At 44.1% G+C, this 22,112-nt stretch overlaps 1 protein-coding gene across 1 annotated transcript in view; it reads right to left on the bottom strand.

Annotated features, from left to right (window-relative positions):
• Positions 1-22,112, bottom strand: part of LOC126474286 (protein white-like) — a 237,604-nt gene that overhangs the window by 82,316 nt on the left and 133,176 nt on the right. The window contains exon 7 of the mRNA XM_050101750.1: positions 16,464-16,637. Within this exon, the coding sequence (XP_049957707.1) occupies positions 16,464-16,637 (174 nt within the window). The remainder of the gene's footprint in view (positions 1-16,463; positions 16,638-22,112) is intronic.

The following is a 22,112-nucleotide window of genomic DNA, read 5'->3' on the forward strand; positions in this document are numbered from 1 at the left end:
TGGAGTTATGGATGTGTCGAAAGTTCGTTCGTCGGTGCGATAGTTTAATGAAGGCAGAACATAGTGTGACAACAAACCGAAACAACCTCGGGCTCGCACAAGCCGGTCTGACGACATGATAGAGAAAGTGGAGAGAATGGTTTAGGGGGATCGCCGAATGACTGTTGAACAGATCGCCTCCAGAGTTGGCATTTCTGTGGGTTCTGTGCACACGATCCTGCATGACGACCTGAAAATGCGAAAAGTGTCATCCAGGTGGGTGCCACGAATGCTGACGGACGACCACATGGTTGCCCACATGGCATGTTGCCAAGCAATGTTGACGCGCAACGACAGCATGAATGGGACTTTCTTTTCGTCGGTTATGACAATGGATGAGACGTGGATGCCATTTTTCAATCCAGAAACAAAGCGCCAGTCAGCTCAATGGAAGCACACAGATTCACCGCCACCAAAAAAATTTCGGGTAACCGCCAGTGCTGAAAAAATGATGGTGTCCATGTTCTGGGACAGCGAGGGCGTAATCGTTACCCATTGCGTTCCAAAGGGCACTACGGTAACAGGTGCATCCTACGAAAATGTTTTGAAGAACAAATTCCTTCCTGCACTGCAACAAAAACGTCCGGGGAGGGCTGCGCGTGTGATGTTTCACCAAGACAACGCACCCGCACATCGAGCTAACGTTACGCAACAGTTTCTTCGTGATAACAACTATGAAGTGATTTCTCATGCTCCCTACTCACCGGACCTGGCTCCTAGTGACTTTTGGCTTTTTCCAACAATGAAAGACACTCTCCATGGCCGCACTTTCACCAACCATGCTGCTATTGCCTCAGCGATTTTCCAGTGGTCAAGACAGGCTCCTAAGGAAGCCTTCGCCGCTGCCATGAAATCATGGCGTCAGCGTTGTGAAAAATGTGTACATCTGCAGGGCGATTACGTCGAGAAGTAACGCCAGTTTCATCGATTTCGGGTGAGTAGTTAATTAGAAAAAAAATCGAAGGCCTTAGAACTTGAATGCATCTCGTATACCTTTTATTATTTTGGTTTTGAAGCTGTTCACGACAGAATTATACCGATTACTTTACTTGCTTTCGAGGTGATTTTGGCTGTGTCCTACGTTCAAGGTGAATATTAACCTTTAAAGAACAGTGTCCGAAAATCGCCATCAGTATCTTCTATGGCATTTCCTTTAACGGCATTATCTAGCTGAAAAATGGGAGGCATTGTGCAACCTGATTTGCGGGGGACCCAGATTACCGCCGCGACTTAAACATTGCAACCGTATTCATGCCCCTAATCCGTCCGAAATATTCTTACTGGGAAAAAATAGATGCCACGAACACAATGAAATAAATCCTGTAACGTGGTCCAGTTGAAGTTTTGCAAGCGACCAAAGTGTTGTAGATGGTATTAAAGCTGAACAAATCTTTTTTGAAATTTATTCTTTTTTCACCTCGAGAGATGTCTTCTGTTGGTTATTTTTGTAGATATTTCCTCCTCGTGCTGCCCTGTTTTTTCTATCTAATATTTTTTATGTACAGTTTCAACCTAACGTTATAAGAATATGAAAAGATAATTTTTGTAATTATTCTCCAGCTTTATTTCTTGACTGGTTGCATACCGTGGCTTCAGTCACATGAAGATGTAATTTCAAATTATTGAATCAAAACAGGTTCCATATTCATACTGATAATATGAAAAGAGATGCTTTCTAAATACTGTTTAAATACGATTATTGTTTACGTATTAAAGTAACTTCCTCTTGGGATGTGCACTTCTTTTAAGATTTTAATTCCTGGGACACCACACGTCTGCCAAGTTACCGAATGAGTTATGTCAAAAAGCTGTAAATCTTAGAATCTTGGCTCCTGTTGGCAACATTTATATGGGCGATTGTGATTTCGTCTACAAATACTACGCTTGATGCTTGAAGCACTAACTGACAAAATCTAGTAATGCGAAAAGTTTATTATTTTAAATACTTAGCTTACAGCATCGCAACTTGGTAAGAAAAAGAGAGTATGAACTGAGTGATTATTAGCATACCTGGCGAACCTTCGACCAACATTGAGAAATCAAATTGAGAGAGAAACCCTTTTGAAATTTTGTGAAATAATAACAATACCATCTTTCTTATCTGCGTGTGAGAATTGACGACAGAAGATGAAGAAAACATTTCTATCCAGGGAAATAAGATGTTTGTGACATATAGCTAGAAGGAGTTTAACAGCTGGAAAAAAAATTCTGAATATTTTCGAAACCATAAACGATATCAGAGACGAAATACTGTAAATCAATAAATACTTCACTGGGAAGATGTAACAAGTTGCGAGACGAACTTTGAAGACACATAATGGGCCAAAACGCCTGACGTAGACTACGGTGACTCACTAAAAGAATATGTGGCACCAATATGTGTCGACGCTACACGAAAGTGGTAAATATAATAAAAAAATTAAAAAGGAAGTGTGGTTGTGTCTACGCTTTCCTCAGTAGCGACATTTGGCCAGGGAATGCAAAGGGAAAATCTATAACTCAACTGATTTGTATGAAACGTTTCACGTCTATTCACATATTTACTAAGTCAAATTACAACAGAACTGAAACAGTTTTAGAAAAACCACATGCCTTGGCGTTTTGCCTTGGGTGATAAATTTAACGATGGCCTCAACAAAATTAACGAATGCATGTGAAAGTGATATTTTGGCGCTGGGGATGTCAGTTATCATGTTTTATTATTCAATGAACAAAATAATCGAGGTCACGCTTAAGCAACTGCTATGACCCTTTTGGGCCAAATTGAGCCATCTTCAGATTTAACCGTAAAAACAGGACTGTTGATACCGCAGTGTCTGTCGTTAGTTAGTTTGTTGGTTGTGTGTTCCATTGATCAATGGCACCGTACGATACCCGTTATGATGTGGAACACGTCAAGTGCACTAGCAACGCACATATGAAACGAGATTTTTTAATACAGTACAGAGTTAAAGATTAATATTTCTATTATTTACCCCATTCCCTTAAATGGTACAAATGTATATAATATATTTATAGATTTAGTTATTCCTATTCAAGAATTCATCTATGGTACAGAAGGAGTGGTCAAGGAGATATGTTTTTAATTTATTTTTGAAGCTATTACTGCTGCCTGTCAGACATTTTATTTTATCTGGTAATTTGTCGAAAAATTTTATAGCAGCATATTTTACTCCTTTCTGTGCCAAAGATAGGTTGAGTAAAGGATAGTGTAAGTCTTTCATTTTTCTGGTATTATAATCATGAAAGTCACTGTTGTTTTTAAACTGGTCCATGTTGTTGAGAACAAATTTCATTAGTGAGTAAGTGTACTGTGAGGCTGTTGTAAAAATTCTCAGTCTTTTAAAAAGATGCCTACGAGATGTGCGACTATGAACCCCACACATTATTCTAACCACTTTCTTTTGAGCAGTGAATGCTTTTTATCTAAATGTTGAGTTACCCCAAAATACACTCCTGGAAATTGAAATAAGAACACCATGAATTCATTGTCCCAGGGAGGGGAAACTTTATTGACACATTCCTGGGGTCAGATACAACACATGATCACACTGACAGAACCACAGGCACACAGACACAGGCAACAGAGCATGCACAATGTCGGCACTAGTACAGTGTATATCCACCTTTCGCAGCAATGCAGGCTGCTATTCTCCCATGGAGACGATCGTAGAGATGCTGGATGTAGTCCTGTGGAACGGCTTGCCATGCCATTTCCACCTGGTGCCTCAGTTGGACCAGCGTTCGTGCTGAACGTGCAGACCGCGTGAGACGACGCTTCATCCAGTCCCAAACATGCTCAATGGGGGACAGATCCGGAGATCTTGCTGGCCAGGGTAGTTGACTTACACCTTCTAGAGCACGTTGGGTGGCACGGGATACATGCGGACGTGCATTGTCCTGTTGGAACAGCAAGTTCCCTTGCCGGTCTAGGAATGGTAGAACGATGGGTTCGATGACGGTTTGGATGTACCGTGCACTATTCAGTGTCCCCTCGACGATCACCAGTGGTGTACGGCCAGTGTAGGAGATCGCTCCCCACACCATGATGCCGGGTGTTGGCCCTGTGTGCCTCGGTCGTATGCAGTCCTGATTGTGGCGCTCACCTGCACGGCGCCAAACACGCATACGACCATCATTGGCACCAAGGCAGAAGCGACTCTCATCGCTGAAGACGACACATCTCCATTCGTCCCTCCATTCACGCCTGTCGCGACACCACTGGAGGCGGGCTGCACGATGTTGGGGCGTGAGCGGAAGACGGCCTAACGGTGTGCGGGACCGTAGCCCAGCTTCATGGAGACGGTTGCGAATGGTCCTCGCCGATATCCCAGGAGCAACAGTGTCCCTAATTTGCTGGGAAGTGGCGGTGCGGTCCCCTACGGCACTGCGTAGGATCCTACGGTCTTGGCGTGCATCCGTGCGTCGCTGCGGTCCGGTCCCAGGTCGACGGGCACGTGCACCTTCCGCCGACCACTGGCGACAACATCGATGTACTGTGGAGACCTCACGCCCCACCTGTTGAGCAATTCGGCGGTACGTCCACCCGGCCTCCCGCATGCCCACTATACGCCCTCGCTCAAAGTCCGTCAACTGCACATACGGTTCACGTCCACGCTGTTGCGGCATGCTACCAGTGTTAAAGACTGCGATGGAGCTCCGTATGCCACGGCAAACTGGCTGACACTGACGGCGGCGGTGCACAAATGCTGCGCAGCTAGCGCCATTCGACGGCCAACACCGCGGTTCCTGGTGTGTCCGCTGTGCCGTGCGTGTGATCATTGCTTGTACAGCCCTCTCGCAGTGTCCGGAGCAAGTATGGTGGGTCTGACACACCGGTGTCAATGTGTTCTTTTTTCCATTTCCAGGAGTGTATTATTCTGTCTGACATCAGAGAGTGAAAGTATGCAATGTATGTCAGCTTACTAATTTCTATATCCTCAAAATTGGCAATTATTGTGATTGCAAAATTTGCTGAACCAAGTCACTTTAGAAGATCCAGAATATGAATTTTCCAAATAAGATTTTCATCTATATGTACACCCAAGAACTTAGTAAACTCTACCCTGTCTACTGAATTCTGTTGATGTGTTATATTTATTGAAGGAACTGTACTTTTTGCCGCAGAAAATTGGATTTACTATGTTTTTTCAAAGTTTAGAGCAAGCCCATTTGCAGAAAACCAATTAATGACTTTTCCAAAGATCTTATTTCTATCGTTTTCAATTGGAGTTTATTTTACTAGATTACTAATGATGCTTCTATCATCAGCAAACAGTGTCAATTCAGCTTCCTGTTTCATACAGGAAGGGAGGTCGTTCACATATATCAGAAGAGAGGGGGACCCATGATTGAACACTGTGGAACACCTAATGTAATTTCACCTCAGTTAGATGATGTGGCAAACTTATTTAAAACACTTGACCCACATAAGGGAACTTTATGCTTCCTGTTCTTTAGGGATGACTTAAACCACTCAGATCCTATTCCATTTATAGCATAGAATTGTAATTTCTGTAACATAATGTCAGGGTTCACACAATCAAATGCTTTTGACAAGTCACATAAAATTCCTATTTGTGACATTTTTCTGTTTAAAGACTCTATTATGTGCACAGCGAAAAAAGACCATCTTGTAACAAGAAATCCGGAAACAGTTATATTTAAACATATTCTGTTGAGGCATTACCAGTTTCTTGGCTTGTAGCCACATCATCAATTGCGTGTAAACATTATTGTGATCGTGTCATACCTTCTGTTACTGCTAATAACTGGACACCAGTGCCTATGAGGTTTAATTTGTACGCTAAAACGCTGAAGATGATCATTATGTGATCGAAAATCGATTTTGCTGTTAATAAAACATCAAAATTATGGCCAAGGCTGACCTTCCTTCTTATTAAAACATGGTACACAACATGACGGTTTTCCGTATGTCGAATTGTTTTAACTAAGAAGGGTTGCCCTTCAACTTCCTCTGCCATGTTGTGTACCATGTTTCACCGTTATATCTATCTGATAATGTGGCTATAATGTAAAACCGGTAGTGCCTCAATAAAATTGGTATAAATACAGGTGTTTGCGGAGATCCCGCTACAAAATATAGTACCACAACTGCGGAAGCACAGAACACGCACTCTTTTGTACGAAAAGACAATATATTTAAGCGGTAGGCCGCCACACAACGTAACTAAAAGCGCTTCATGAACTGATAATCATGTCGCTCCTCAAAGAGCCGTACACTCTCTGGTGCGTCAGATCACCACCAATTTGAGCATGTTGCTTTAGGAAGCCAATTCTATGGAAAACTGGTAATCATGGAAGGCAGGATTCGGTCACGGGGCCGTAATCAGTTACTGTTGGTTCCCTTTTTTTTATTTTCCTTTATTTATTTTAAAACGGTAGTTCCAGACTCAGCAATAAATAAAGATGTCACACGTTATTAATGAAGAACTATGTAATTTAGAGTACTTTCAGCGCTTTAAAATTTACCAAATGAGCATAAAATACAGACACAGCAAATAATGTTTTAAAAACAAGCCAATGTGATCCCAATTAGAATTTTAAAGCAAGTAACCACAGTCACGGCTGAAGGCCTTTAATGCCAACAACGGCAATTACAAAAAAAAATAACAAACATACTGCAAAGCAGCAAATACAATAATAAAACATAAGGGCCAGTGAAAGACTGTGCACCAGGAATCGACCTCTGAGTAGCAATAGCAAGGTTAATGTAAAAAGACGGCAACTGTTTACCAAACGGGTGAGAGAAAATGATGGTAAACTTGGTAGCACAATCACTTAAACTTGTTGTAACGCCAAGAATGGCAATTATATAAGAAATAGAAATATACAACTTAACAGCCAATACAAAATAAAACATAAGGGTCAGTCACAGACGTTGCACCAGGAATCGACCGCGGAGTAGGTCCGGCAAAAAAAAAAAAAAAAAAAAAAAAAAAACACTTTCGCGAGTGATGAGATCCAAGAGTTGCATTCACTTCACGAAATGGCAACTCAGACTAGTGGCAGTCCAGCGTATGACTAATGATAATCTCGCTGAGGCTACCTGACGTCCAATAAACCAAATGCAAAGATGTAAAAAATACGCCAAAGCCGGAACCGGCGGTCTGGACTCCGCCGGCAGAATACTATGCTTACAGCGCCCAGAACGAGAAAGGAGTCACTACCACCAGAGTTGAAGAATCGCCAACCAACCTACAATCAATAAAGCTGTCAAAACTACACGCTTCACAGGACAACAGAGCAAAGCGAGGAAATGTACACTGCCGTTACATACACTAATCCTCAGGGCAGGTAACCGGGGCGTTAGCAGCCACGAGGCAGCAAAAATAAAGCAGGTGGGACTTAAAAAATAGTAACAAACCAATAAATGGTAATTAGAAGTCTAGGAAAGCTAACGAGATCCGCTTTCCATAAGCATTCCACTCGCTGCTCTTCACCTCGGCAACACTACAAGCAGCAACAGGAACCAAAGTCATTGGAGAATCGCAAGATCTCACAATAGTGGTTTCTATTAGAGTGCTGCAACGCTCAATGTTCGAGCGGTCACAGCTCGTCTGTTGACGGGGGACCGAGCCGCTAGTGTCCGGCCCCACACGACTCGGCTCGGTCACGTACTCGCCCCAAGTCTGATGTCCGGATTCCGGACACGCGGATAACCGAGCATGACCGGTCACCGCCGACGTCTCACCTCGCCTCGCCCCGGCTCGCTGCACTGTACTGTACAAATCCAAAGTATCTCTCTCTCTCTCTATCTCTCTGTCTCACACACACACAGACACACACACACAATGTATTTATCTCTGTCTCTCTCTCTCTCTCTTTTAATACAAAAGTAACGTTTCCAAGAGCGGGTACGTAACACAGCTAAATTCATAGAGCACTTTCTTTTACAATATTCACCCCCGTCTTCCTAACGTCCGGGAATTTTGTTGTAAATAAAACATTGATCACAAGAGACCAATCAGTGTTAATGTAATGTGTTGTAAGCGTCAAATAGTGCACCTGATTATGCGAATCAGTCCACATATCAACTGTCGCAGCACATGTTTTATTAATAACTTCTGCAATAACAGAAGGCATTATGCTGTTTCGTATAACTTCAGCTTGTTCTTTGACATGTCTGCTTATAGTAGAGGGATGTGGCATGACATCTGCCACGTTAACTTCTCCATAATGCGCACCTACATGTATTAATGCTTGGCCTAGTTCTCTGAAACCTTCACCGCAAACAGCATTAAAAGGTCTCATATCTTTCGCAGACACTGCAACACACTTTGCTGTAATACTGTTTTTTATTACTGCCTGTATCCATGAAGGAGCTGTATCTTTGTGAGGTTTCTTGCAACTGTGTTTCTTTAAATGAGTGGTTCCCGATTGGAAACACAATAATGTGGAGCAGTTTATGCACAATACGTACCCAGTAGACGCACTGTTTTCGTCTACGACCAACAAAAATGTGCTCTATACTTGGCTTTATAGACCTTCCCGTCTCTTCAATGTATAAACATTGGTTTCAATCTTACGTCTTACTGCACTGGCTTCCTCGCACTGCATGATTACAGAGAGAGAGAGACACACCACAAATGAGAAGCCCGTACTGGCAGCAGTCTCACACGGATAATGACACGTGTAATGTGTTTGAAGTTACGTGCTACGCATTCGGTCACGGCTTCTATGCTCGGTCACTAGAACTAGTGCGGGCAGCCTATCCAGTTAGGGTGTGCTCGCCCCATCCCGTATTTTGTGCTCGCTTAGTCGGTCATGCAGGACTCTAGTTTCTATACTTGAATCCAAATGCACTCGACTTAAGGCTCGCAGGATCCGGTTCACGACGAGGTCCTGCACCCTCGTGACCACAGCCCTTCTGTCCGGCAGTCCATGCGCGCAGCCAGCGGTCCCAGCGTGTTCTTGCACTGCACGGACTTCGCTCCTACTGAGTCCCCAACCGAACCCCACACTGACACCGCTCTGGAAGAACAATAACGTCGCCCCAAAGATAGGGCCACAGTTACTACATGTCGATAACCGCTTCTGCTGCCACTAGCAGACAGGCAATGCTTGGAAAACCAAGCGGCACCAGTCATCAAGAGAAGAAGTCAAACAACCGCAACCATGTCAACTAAACGATACGGTCTGGCCTCCAACAGAGGACGGAAACCTACAAACGGCACCGACGCAAGCTGCAGCACGGCTCATTTATTAGGTCGGTATGGAGGCAAATCAATGACATAGGTTTCAGTAGCCCCCAACTGACGTCACATCTTAGTAGCAGCCACTTGGGGAGCTCATTTCTATGCAGTGTGTATCATACTTAATAGCGAACACTGACGCGGGTGAATGAGTACGAGAGAAAAGGGGCGAGTGGGTGTGGGAGAGAGGATGGTGTCAAATGATAAGTAACTTGTGTAGAAAAGACTTTTGACCATTCATACACTGACGGGAAAAATCTTAGCGCCAAAAAGTAATTTATGAAGAGCAATGAGATTTTGTGAATACATTTGCCCAGTTAACATATTTAAAAGTGATTAACATTGCAAGATCACAGGTTAATGTGGCTGGAGAAAACTCTTTGCAAAAGTGAAACGCTGGTATACTAATAATAGATGTAACCACCGAATGTTGAATGCAAGCATGCAAATGTGCACGAATTATTTGTACAGGTGCGGGAAGTCAGTTTATGGGATGGAGCTCAATGCCTATTGCCCTTGGTCGGTCAATACAGGGGTGGTTAATTATGATTGTGGCTGATGCTGGGTTTGTCATCGGATGATGTCCCATGTGTGCTCGACTGGAGACGGACCTGGCGATAGAGAAAGTCAAGGCAACATGTAGAGCATATTGACCTACAACGCGGAATATGGGCGAACGTTATTCTGTTGGAAAATACACCCTGAAATGCTGTTCATGAATGGCAGTTCAACAGGTCGAATATCCATATTGACGTACAAATTTACAGTCCTGCTGTGTAGGATAACCACGAGACTGCTCCTTCTGCCATACGAAATCGCACCTCAGACCATGAATCCAGGTACAGGTCCGCTGTTTCTAACAAGAAGACAGAAGGCTTACAGGCCCTCAGGTGGCCTCCTTGTAACCAGCACATGGCCATCACTAACACCGAGGCAGAACCAGCTTCCATCGGGAAACACAACAGATCTCCACCCTGCCTTCCAATCCGTTCTCACTTGACACCGGTGAAGTGGCAAGCGACGGTGGTTTGGCGTGAGTGAAACGCAGGCTACATGGAGTGTGGCTCGGAACTGTTCTTGAAGTAACCATTCTGTCACAGTTCGTTGCGCCATTGTGATGCCAACTGCTGCTCAAAATGCTGCTGCAGATGCAGTACGGTGCGCCGGAGCCAACGTCTAACACGATTGTCTTCCGTCTCCGTAGTGTCATATGATCGTCCCGGTCCTCTTGCAATCACACGGTGTCGTGGCCACTGCAGCCAGCAGGCGTTTACAATCCATCGCAGAAGGGACCTACAGCTCCTACTACACGACCTTGTTCAAACCCAGTGAGCTCTTAAGACTGGCGTTTTTGTCGCCTTAAAGATGTACTTGACGAAAATCAGTTCTCCACATCCAGCCTCAAAGGCTACTAGTGCTCATGACTATACAGCGTGTATTTCAAGCAAACCTGATTTACATCCTCATAGGGGCACTACTGACCTACTATTATTCGAATAGCGCGAAATTTTATTAAACTTCATCTTTCATACGTAGGAACACGTCTACCAACTTTCGCTTATGTCGGACGACTCCTTCTTGGTGCTGTAATCGTTTCACTGTGTATTTGTTGTAATATTTGTAGATATTTAAACACAATAGTATTAGCACATATAGTTTTTGGGAAGTGCGTGTAAGAATGAGTGACAGGAGCGCGCCACCAAAAGAATTCCTGGCTCAGAGCGCCATATCACCCTCATCAGGCAACAAATCTTTTCAGTTCTATTCTAAGAGATTTCGTGATCATTAGTGAGTTATTTTATAGAGCTGGCCTCAAGGAGGCACCGGGGACTGTGTTCCTGGTTTTCGAAAAGGCCTTCGACCAGCGATTGATCAATGGTCTCATCCGAAAATTCAATAACGACCGTTTACCCGACGGACTCGTGTATCTTATGGACTCATATCTCACAAACGAAACTTTCAACACTGATGTGCAGGGCTAACAATCGACACAACGTGGTATACATTGCTGAGCCAAAACATTATGACCACATGCTAACTAGCCTGCTTGTCCGTCTTTGGAACGAGATAGTTAACTGATTCTGTGTACCTGGGATCCGACATTTTGTTGGTAGGGTTTGGAGGCATGTGGTATTTGATGTCTACGCACAGGTCGTGTGATTTGCGTAAATAAAGGGCAGTTGGTTTGTATGCAGAGAGACGGCATCCGATAGCGACCCAGAGGGGTTGCACAGAATTTACATTCAGCGAATTTGGTGGTGAACCTGAGTTTACTATAATGCCCCTTAAGCCACTGTAGCACGGTTCTGGCTCCGAGACAAGGGCAGTTCTACCTGCTACCACAGGTCCCATGTAAGCGCAGGAGAACGGTTCCTATACTGCTCCCACCAACCTACGTTCGTGGGTCGCTACACGTTTCGAGCGACCGTTTATCACGCAGACTGGGATTGTGGAGACGATTATCGACCTAGTGTAGCGAAAACTTGATTCACGCGAAGAGCCGACACTTTTCCATTCATCGACGATAGAATCCCTATGGTCCCGTGCCCACTGCAATCTAACCTGACGATGTCGTTGGGTCAGCATGTGAACACGTAGGAGTGGTCTGCTACCGAGCCCGATGTTCAACAACGTGCGATAAGCGGTGTGCTCCAAAACACTTGTTCGTGCACCAGCATTGTGTTCTTTCGGCAGAGATGCCTCAGATCGCCATCTATCCTACTTTAGAGAGCCGACAAGCCTCTAAACCCCACGTTCTGTGGGGAGTCGTTGACGTCTAACCATTCAGCGCCTAAAAGTAGTCACAACTGTCCTTTTATCTCTTTCCGAAGATTCTCACGACAGTAGCACGTGAACATTCGACCACCTTCGCCGTTTTCGAGGTACTCGTTCACAGACTCAGCGTGATAATATCTTCCCTAGAGTGATACCTCGTCCGTGTCCGCTCCGTTTACATACTTTTGTTACCGTGTCACGTCAGCCGCAGTGGCCGAGCGGTTCTAGGCGCCTCAGTCCGAAACCGCGCTGCTGCTGCGGTCGCAGGTTCGACTCCTGACTCGGGCGTGGATGTGTGTGATGTCCTTAGGTTAGCTGGGTTTAAACAGTTCTAAGTCTATGGGACTGATGACCTCAGATGTTATGTCTCATAGTGCTTGGAGCCATTTGAACCGCGTCACGTGTCCACAACGTCACCAGGCGGCTTTCTATTTCGCCGTTGGCGATGGTCATAATGTTTAATCTTATCAGTGTATATTGTGTCATTGTAGCATGTAGGGGCCACTATTGTCTGACCTCTACGTTAACTACATCCGACTGACACATAACGCGATACAGCCGTCTACGCAGATGATACTGCCAACATAATGGAAGTTTGGAATGCACCAAACATTAACTCACAATTAGAGACAGCGTACTAAACTATCGACCGTTTGCTGAAGAAATGACTATTAGGCACTTCTATTGCCACGTAAACAGAAACAACCGCAGATGTAGAAACACTTCAAACAAATTACACTACACGCACGCCCAATACATTTCCGTGAGAAAGTTACGTACCTCGGAGTCTGGAGAGGAAACCAAAAAGCGTGTGTTAGGCTCTCATAACTGTATCCAATCACTAACAGGCAAAGTACACCAAGTAGCCGGCCGTGGTGGCAGAGCGGTTCTAGGCGCCGCAGTCTGGAACCGCGCGACCGCTACGGTCGAAGGTTCGAATCCTGCCTCGGGCATGGATGTTTGTGATGTCCTTAGGTTAGTTAGGTTTAAATAGTTCTAAGTTCTAGGGGACTAATGACCTTAGAGGTTAAGTCCGATAGTGCTCAGAGCCATTTGAACCATTTGCACACTAAATAGGAGGGTGTTGATCGCTGCATGTATAACACGTATTAGACTAATGATGATGACTTATGTGGCACCTATTTGGAGATATACAGCTCCAACACGTCTCCGCCGTCTGCACGTCATACAAAACAAAGATGTAGGAATCGTAACCGAGGCTCCACGATGCACACGCACTGAGGAGATACACAATGAATTCCACCTCGAGCCGAGCCAAACACACGAAAACGCAAATGAAATCCCCATGCATTCGTAGATTTTCAATGACATTGGCCGCATTTTGGAACTGAAATGAATCAGTCGCAAGAGATGGAAATTTGTGCAGCACTGTGACTCGAACGCGGATCTCCAGATTTACGCGAGCGGTCGCCTTAATTACCTCGGCCATCCGAGGTCGTTTCGCATCCCATCCAAATTTCCAGCCTGTTCCGCACTATGAGTGAATGATTACGCACCTGTTAACGTCCCGCTCGCAGTTTGCGATTCCCGCAAGAGATGGGACTTGGCGTGCATTCGCACTGAAGGAAAACGTATTTGGTCGTCGACCCTTACTATATATCTATGCGGTCTTTGTTCATTCGGATATGTCCAGAGCATACAGGATGAAAATCATTTGAACGGAAAAATTCTGGGACGTTGCACGGGACAACGAACAAATGTTTCTCACTAATGCCATATTTTTCTGTGGGGACTTTTTAAGTCAGTAAAGAAAGTTATCTCTCGATGAAAATTAAGCTAATAACCTCTGGTGGTTGCATGGGATAATGAGAATACTTTTCCTAGTGTGTTTTTCGTTGATGACAGATGCTAACACAAAGAAGTCTTACGAAGAGACAACAGCATTAACACAACATAATTACTTCACTTACATTAGAGGTTCAAAAATGCCTCCATTGATTTGTAGACAGAGGCTACACCTGCGGAACATGGCGTTTCTGACACGGTCAAAGGCTGCAGGAGTGTCCTTAATTCATAATGCCGCTACTACTATCCGGACAAAGCGATCCTCTTCTGATTGTACAAGGGTTTTGTAAACTAGTGAGTGGCACGTAACTCTGGCAATGCTGTGGTGAGGAAACTGTAACAGTGTCGGTACTTAATGGCCTAGGTAGGAGGTCAGGTGCAATTAAACAATCACTAGCAACACTTGCCGACACATTCACGTAGAACTGCCCTTTCTGAGCGCGAGTAAGCGTACCATGTGAATTAATCTTAGTCAAAACATGCGAATTGTGGATGCTGAAGAACCTCTCACGGCCGAACGTTACTTCAACTGTAAACAGCACAGGAGGTGGAAGTTAGGAGACATTTGATACTGTTCACTGAGGAATAATCATCTCGTTCCAGTTTCTGCACACGCTGTAAGTCAGATAGATCAACAATTACTCATGAAAATGTTTCTGGCACTCGTTTGATTCGTCGCCATGTTATGCGCAATAGCAAGAGTGCAGAGAACGATTAGTACCTAATTTTTTTCCTTCTTTTATCAGTCTCAGTTATTTTCTGAATGTATTCCAATCTCTGCCTTCCTCTACAGTTTCACTCCTCTACAGCTCCGTCTAATACCATGGAAGCAATTCCCCGATATCTTAACAGGCGTCCTACCATCTTGTCCTTTCTTCTTTTCATTTTCTTCCACATATTCCTTTCCTATTCGGTTCTACGGAGAACCTGCTCGTTCCATACCTTATGAGTCTACCCAATTTTGAATATTCATCTATAGCATCACGATTTCGATGATTCGATCCTTTCCTGTTCCGGTTTTCCCACAGTCCACGTTTCAATACCACACAATGCTGTGCTCCAAACTTATAGTCTCAGAAATTTCTTCCTCAAATTAGGGTCTTTGTTTGATACTAGTAGACTTCCCTTGGCCAGGAATACCCTTTTTGTCAGTGCTTGCCTACTTTTGATGTCCTCTTCTCTCTTCTGCCATTGGTTAGTTTACTGCCTAGGTGCTTTTGTCTTTCTTCGATTTACTCTCAATCCATATTCTGTATTCATTAGACTGTTCATTCCATTCAACATATCATCAGCAAATGGTATCATTGAAATCCTTTCAACTTGAATTTTAATTCCACTCTATCCTTTTTTTCATCATTATACTTCTATGTATACATTGAAAATTAGGGGCGAAAGATTTGAGCCATGTCTTACATCCTTTTCAGTACGAGTACAACGTTCTTGGTCTCCACTTTTATTATTGTGTCTTAGCTCTTGTCCATGTTAAATTTTACCCTTCTCTCCCTATAACTTCACCTTATTTCCTCAAAATTTCGAACTTCTTGCTCCATTTGACGTCGTCAAACGCTTTTTCCATGTCGACAAATCCTACGAATCCCTCTCCCAGAATAAAACATGCTCACAGGTAATTATGACATTAGAGAAAAAACTTTTGTCTTGGTGTCCTGTGCGACCCCCTAGAATTTGTCGGTTTAAATACCTTTCACACTGTATAGAAAGCGGCATGCCTGCCTACACTGGGCGGCCAATTTTATTGTCAAACTGACCTCTCTGTTGACGATTGTCGCATATATATACTGACGCTGCAGGTGGTGAAGAACACAGCGCCGCTGCTACGCAACAACGGTAATTTACCCTCTACAAAAATTTCCTTACACACATGCCTGAACTGTGGCAGCATAAATCAGCAGGTAATCGTACTACCCTTGCAGTCTGTCGCAACGGTGTTTTTCCAAGGCGCTTGCCGCGACACTTTCTTGCCTCTGCTCTAAAACCACTACTGCTCAAATGTTTTTTTTTTCCTGCTGTCGTACAAATGGAACGGTAGTAATGTGTGATCGCTGTCAGACGTACAGACAGCATCACAGTCCTGTACCCTGAAACTCCATAGTAAAAATCTACATCTACATGCATACTCCGCAATCCACCATACGGTGCGTGGCGGAGGGTACCTCATACCACAACTAGCATCTTCTCTCCCTGTTCCAGTCCCAAACAGAACGAGGGAAAAATAACTGCATATATGCCTCTGTACGAGCCATAATCTCTCTTATCTTATCTTTGTGGTCTTTCCGCGAAATATAAGTTAGCGGCAGTAAAATTGTACTGCAGTCTGCCTGAAATGCTGTTAGCTTATTAGAGGTGACAGCAGAACTTTTTGTGTTGGTCATCATGCAAGTACTGGAATGGAAAGGCTCTACTTCTTTTTCTTCATAAAAAAATGTTAGTCTGAAACTGATACTAATAATGCTTATTTCGTCAGGTGCTAGGAACATGTGGCGTCATTTTCATATTTCTGGGAGGTTGCAACGTCTTAGCAGCAATGGAAAATGAATTTTGAGAATGAAAGCAAGTATGAAAGACCGCGTCGCACTACGTGTAATCTCCGCACGGGAGTGGGAAACTCACGACGGTCTGCAGCATGCGCATCTTGATGAGGACGGGCTCCTTGATGACGCTGAGCCACGACCGCCACAGGACGACCCGCAGCTGCGTGCACCACGAGGCCTTGTACGGAGACGGCACCTGCGACGGCTGCACGACGAACGGCTCGCACTGGTCCCCCGCAGCTGGCGTCGACTCCTGAGGACAACGCAGATCGTCTGCTTAAGAACTCCGCAGCGCAAAGGGTAACAGCTTTCCACTGTGCATATTCGTTTTCTATGTAAAGGACTTTATTTGGTATACAGGGTAATCATTATACCAATCATTATTTAAACAGCAAGAGTCGTTGGGGGCGAGAAACTGTATCTCGTGTACAAACAGTAAAACTGTATGGCTCGCCCGTGTCATGCCAACATCTTCGTTATAGCCTGATTACTGCTTGAAACACCTTTCAGTCGTCTAAAACTTTTTTTTTCTTTTAGCAACAAGTTTCGGCGCTGAATTAGGCCATCTTCAGGTCCCCTGACCGGCTTATAGGATTCCCGCCTGTGGTCCAGTCCCTTGTCAAAAATTTACGGATACCAGTCGCTGGCTCCTATTTTGACTGGACCAGAGGTGGGAATCTTCCTACACGCCGGTCAGACGGCCCGAAGATGGCGTAATGTAACTCGGAAATTGGTTGTTCGAAAAAAAAAAGTGTAGAAGTGTAAATTTTAGATGGCTGAAAGGTGTTTGATTCGACATTTCGTACTGGACAGCCGAGATGCCGCAAACATCTGTATCAGGATGGACTTACAGAGAAGTGATTATTGTTTATTTTCCACTATAGGCCAATTCCAGCTATGATATCAGTGTCCAGTGATATACTAGGAACTGGCCATAGTTACGAGAGGTTACGGTTTATCTGTACAAGACATTTATAAGGACAGGCTACCGTGTTGTACAGTCACTACCACATTGCGGAGAAAGCTAAGACTTGCGATAGTTAATCATGTTTCTGTTTGTTTGTTATCATATGGAAGGGGGGAGGGCTGACAGCGTCACAATATCCTGTTCTTCAGCCAAAAATTTTAAAAATGTAATGTAGTAATATACTATATATAGTAGTATGCTATAATATATAAAAACTACAGTAATATACTAAATACAGCATACCATACAGATGACCGCTTCCAGTGTATTACCCCCGTGGCAACCGTCTACAGGTTGCTTATCCTCAGCACTATTCGTCCCAGTGCTCTGCCAGTTATTATTTGTTGACGTGTTCCCCTCTTCATGGGGCTGGACTCGGTGTCTAAGAACGCTCGGGGCGTCTCTGTGTGCTAATCCAAATGAAATAACGCAGCAAAACCGGTTGTGGATAAATCATCACTTAACAGCTGTTTGCGGTTTTATTTCAGTTCAGTTTATAATATATAAAGACATTACAAACGAGGTAAGAGAATGCAAATTTAAAAGTAGTTTAAAATCTGAGAGGAGATGAATGTTTGGTGCTACTTACATAAATTTACAGTATTGTTTTTCTTATTTTTTCATAAATAAAAATAAAAATTCGAAAGGTAAGCATAAGAAGAAAAAAAAACAGACATTTACAGCAAGTGGAAAAGGCTCTCAACAGTTAGTAAAAAGGAGCACGGCAATTTCACCAAAACTTGAATAACCTGCGCTGAGGAAAAAACGTTTTCGGTAGGAAAATTGTATTCTGTAAGGTGCAGGGATGTGGGTGAAAATATAGTGTTGCATGGGTAGCAACTATGAAGATGAAGATTGGTGTTGGGTTGAAAGTGGGAAGACAGAAGGGGAGCAGGAGTCTGGTGCACGGGCAGGGCTGCGTTGTTCATGTCCTTGTCAGTAGTAGCCAGTAGTCGATGGTGGAAGTGACGTTTCAGAGATTTTATACGACTGTGTTAAAAGCCCGAAGCAAACCCATTACTGAAGAAATCTGATTAATTTTAATTTAGTCCGACTCAGTTCTATGAATATGCAAGGGCTGGAACTTAAATAGTGGCAACTATTTATTCACAACTGACACAAAAGAGTTACAAGTTTGTACTTGTTACTGTCCTTCAAAGTCGTCACCAGCGTTGCGTAGAACCCGTTGCCAGCGATGTGGGAGGCGTAGTATACTGTTAGCAGAACCCGTTCTGTTGATGGTGCGAATGGAGCGGTCTACTGCCTGTCGAATCTCTGGAACAGTTCTGAAGCGAATACCACGAAGTGCTTCATTCATCTTCGGAATCAAATCAAGCATGACGATGGGTTCCGCATGACTTGACGGAAATGCAGAAATGGATGCGTTACGACGTTGCTCAGACGCGCTTGGAGCGCCATGAGCGCGAAGGAGAGGCTTTCTCACCACGTATTGTAACACTGGATAAGACATGGGCCATATCGTACAAGCCATAACTGAAACGCCAATCCAACGAATGATGTCACCATGGGTCGCCGCGAAAGTCGAAAGTGCGTCAGATCCCAGTGTGGTGAAAGTTATGGTGATTCCCGTGTACGACGGTGATGGTCTTACCCTAGCGCATTATGTTCCTCCACGGCAGACCGTTAATGCACACTATTATTGTTCGTTTTTGGAGCATCACATGCGACCAACTTTGCGAAAGAAGCGGCGACACTTTCTGCGCAACCCACCCATCATTTTGCACGACAATGCGAGGGCGCATACAGCGCAAGCTATGGCTGCTCTATTCGGTCGATGGGACTGGAAAGTACTGTACCGTCCACCATACTTTCCGGACTTACGTCCTTGTGATTTTGATTTGATTCCGAAGATGAAGGAATCACTTCGTGGCATTCGTTTCAGAACTGTTCCAGAGATACGACAAGATGTAGACAGCTCCATTCGCACCATCAACAGAACAGGCTCTGCTAACGGTATACTACGCCTTCCACATCGCTGGCAACGGGTTCTACACAACGCTGGTGACTACTTTGAAGGACAGTAACAGGTGCAAACATGTAACACTTTTGTATCGGTTGTGAATAAATAGTTGCCACTATTTAAGTTCCAACCCTGGTATAATTTGTAGGTGCAGTGGTTACCGGTTTCAGGTTGACCCGCCCGTTCTCAAACCACACAAGGTGGTGCCGAAAGGCGCCAGTTTCCTCATACAAGAAAGTGAGACTGTGAGCAATAAATATGCTTATATTCCCACTGTTTCATCTGAACGAAACATTCAAAACAGTTTTCGGGCTGGATATTTCCCATGAATAGCGATTGGTATCCTTGTATTTACTACTATACAGTATAAGAGTTATATCTTTTACGATTACGTTTAAAAGCTGGAGGATTTTGGTAGTACGTAGTCAGAGTTTCAAATTCGTGTAATGTCGTCAGAATATACTAGTTCGTTAATAAAATCATCCTCATTTATAAGGATTCTGCTGGCACTCATTCCTTCCACTTTCGAATGGCATCATCTATGCAAATATTAGAAAGAGTAGCTGATAAATTTGGGATATCAAGTATAGTAGTTCCGTTATCCAGACTCTTGAAGCAATTTGCAAGGCTGGTCCGGCGGAGGTTCGAGTCCTCCCTTGGGCGTGTGTGTGTGTGTTTGTCCTTATAATAATTTAGGTTAAGTAGTGTGTAAGCTTAGGGACTGATGACCATAAGATTTCACAAACACACACACACAGTTGGCCAAGTGGTTTGGGTATCCATTTTTTTCCCGAGATCTATGAAAACAAGTATGTTGGCAATTCTCTTCTTTCCTGTATTATTTGTCGCATAGTAAAAAGTATATTATCGCTGCATTACTTTCCTCTTATGAAGTCGCTTCTGTTCTTCGCTTCCGTAATGATCTTGACTCTCTTATTTGATTCATGTGAATATATTTTGTGGGCTGTGTTTATCATATTGATGGCCTGATACCCACATAAATGTAAGCTTTGCTGCAAATTGTTTTACTAGGCGATGACAAAGCTTTTTGCTGTAAGCCTGTCTTATGGAGTTTTAGTGTTTACCTAAGAGATATTGATCAGATGTAAGATTCTGAACATAAGCAATCATGCACCATATATTAATGCCGCAAATACTGACGTTTGTGTGTTTTCTTTTTAATTAATTACATCTCAAACATGGTGGGGTAATGAGATCTGTGTTAACATGATCATCACGAAGGAATTATCCGAATGGGACGGAAATCGGTACGTGTGATGCACATGTGCAGAAAAACGAATGATAACAATTTCATAAAAATTTGATGTTTCATTCGACAGAAAGAGCTCCACAAATTGGGGAACTCTTACGTCTGACTCGATCCGGAAGCAATTATTTGGCACGGCATTGATTGGTATAGTTGTTGGAACGCCATATGATGGATATCATGTCAAATTCTATCCTGAAATCATCAAAATACCGAGATGATGGGAGGGCCCTGCCCACAATGCCCCAAACGTTTTCAAATAGGGAGAGATCAGGCTACCTTGCTAGCCAAAGCTCGAAGACAAGCAGTAGAAACTCTCGCCGTGTGCGGGCGGGCATTGTCTTGCTGAAATGTAAGCCCAAGACGGCTTCCCATGAAGAGCAACAAAATGCAACAAACTAGGGTGTACAGTATCGTCGACGAATCTCTTTGTTGTAAGCGTGCCCAGGATGCCAACAAAATAGATCCTGCTATGAGAATAAATTGCAACCCAAACCATCACACCTGGTTGTCGGGCTTTAGGGCGAGCGATAGTCATTTTTGGTCTCCGATTGCTGCCCGTTAGGGGGGAGGGTAGGGGGGAGGAGGTAGGAGAGGGGCAGGGGTAGCGTCTCCAGACATGTTTTCTCCTATCATCGGGGCTCACTTCGATGTTGGCACTCACAACTGAAGACAATTCTACTCTGGTGAGCAAACCAAACTCTTGGGTTACCCTCGTCACACTTCGTCCTTCTTTCAGTTACCCGATGATTCTTACCCAAGTGAAGATATCTAAATTTCGTCTGCAGGTCATGTGATGATCAGCAACGCCGCAGTACTCCTAACCGCTCGCTAATTGACACTCCTTGTCTTTTCCATTTCCTTCACTGCGGTTTAGAGCTACACTCATGCTTACCTCACGCCGTTTGTCGTCCTGCTTCTCTACACGACAGGCATTTCTCTTTCTACATCCTGTCACACTTTCACTTAGTTTCACTGAGTAGTTAATACGTTATGTTAATTTATCTATACCGTCCAGAAGTTTTGCAAGGCAATGTACGTCATGAGCTATCTACTAGAATGAATTTTTACCCTGTTGCGGACTGTGCGCTCATAGGAAACTTCCTGGCAGATTAAAACTGTGTGCCTGACCGAGTCTCGAAGTCGGTCCCTTTGCTTTTCGCGGGCAAATGCTCTAGCAAATGAGGTACTCATGCACGACTCACTACCCATCCTCACAACTTTACGTCCGACGCAGAGTGAAAATCCATTCTGGAAACACGCCCACAGCCTGTGACTAATCCATGCTTCCACAATATCCTTTCTTTCAGGACTACCAGTCCTGGAAGTTTCGCAGGACACCTTCTCGTAAGTTTGGAAGGTAGGAGGCGAGGTACTGGCGGAAGTAAGGCTGTCAGGAAACGTCGTCAGTCGTGTTTGGTTACTTCAGTCAGTGCAGCATTTGCCTGCGAGCAGCAAAGATCCCAAGTTCGCGTCTCGGTCCGACACACAGTTTTAATCTCACAGGAAGCTT

Source organism: Schistocerca serialis, chromosome 4 (genome assembly GCF_023864345.2).
Source record: "Schistocerca serialis cubense isolate TAMUIC-IGC-003099 chromosome 4, iqSchSeri2.2, whole genome shotgun sequence".
In the NCBI taxonomy this organism is placed as follows: domain Eukaryota; kingdom Metazoa; phylum Arthropoda; class Insecta; order Orthoptera; family Acrididae; genus Schistocerca; species Schistocerca serialis.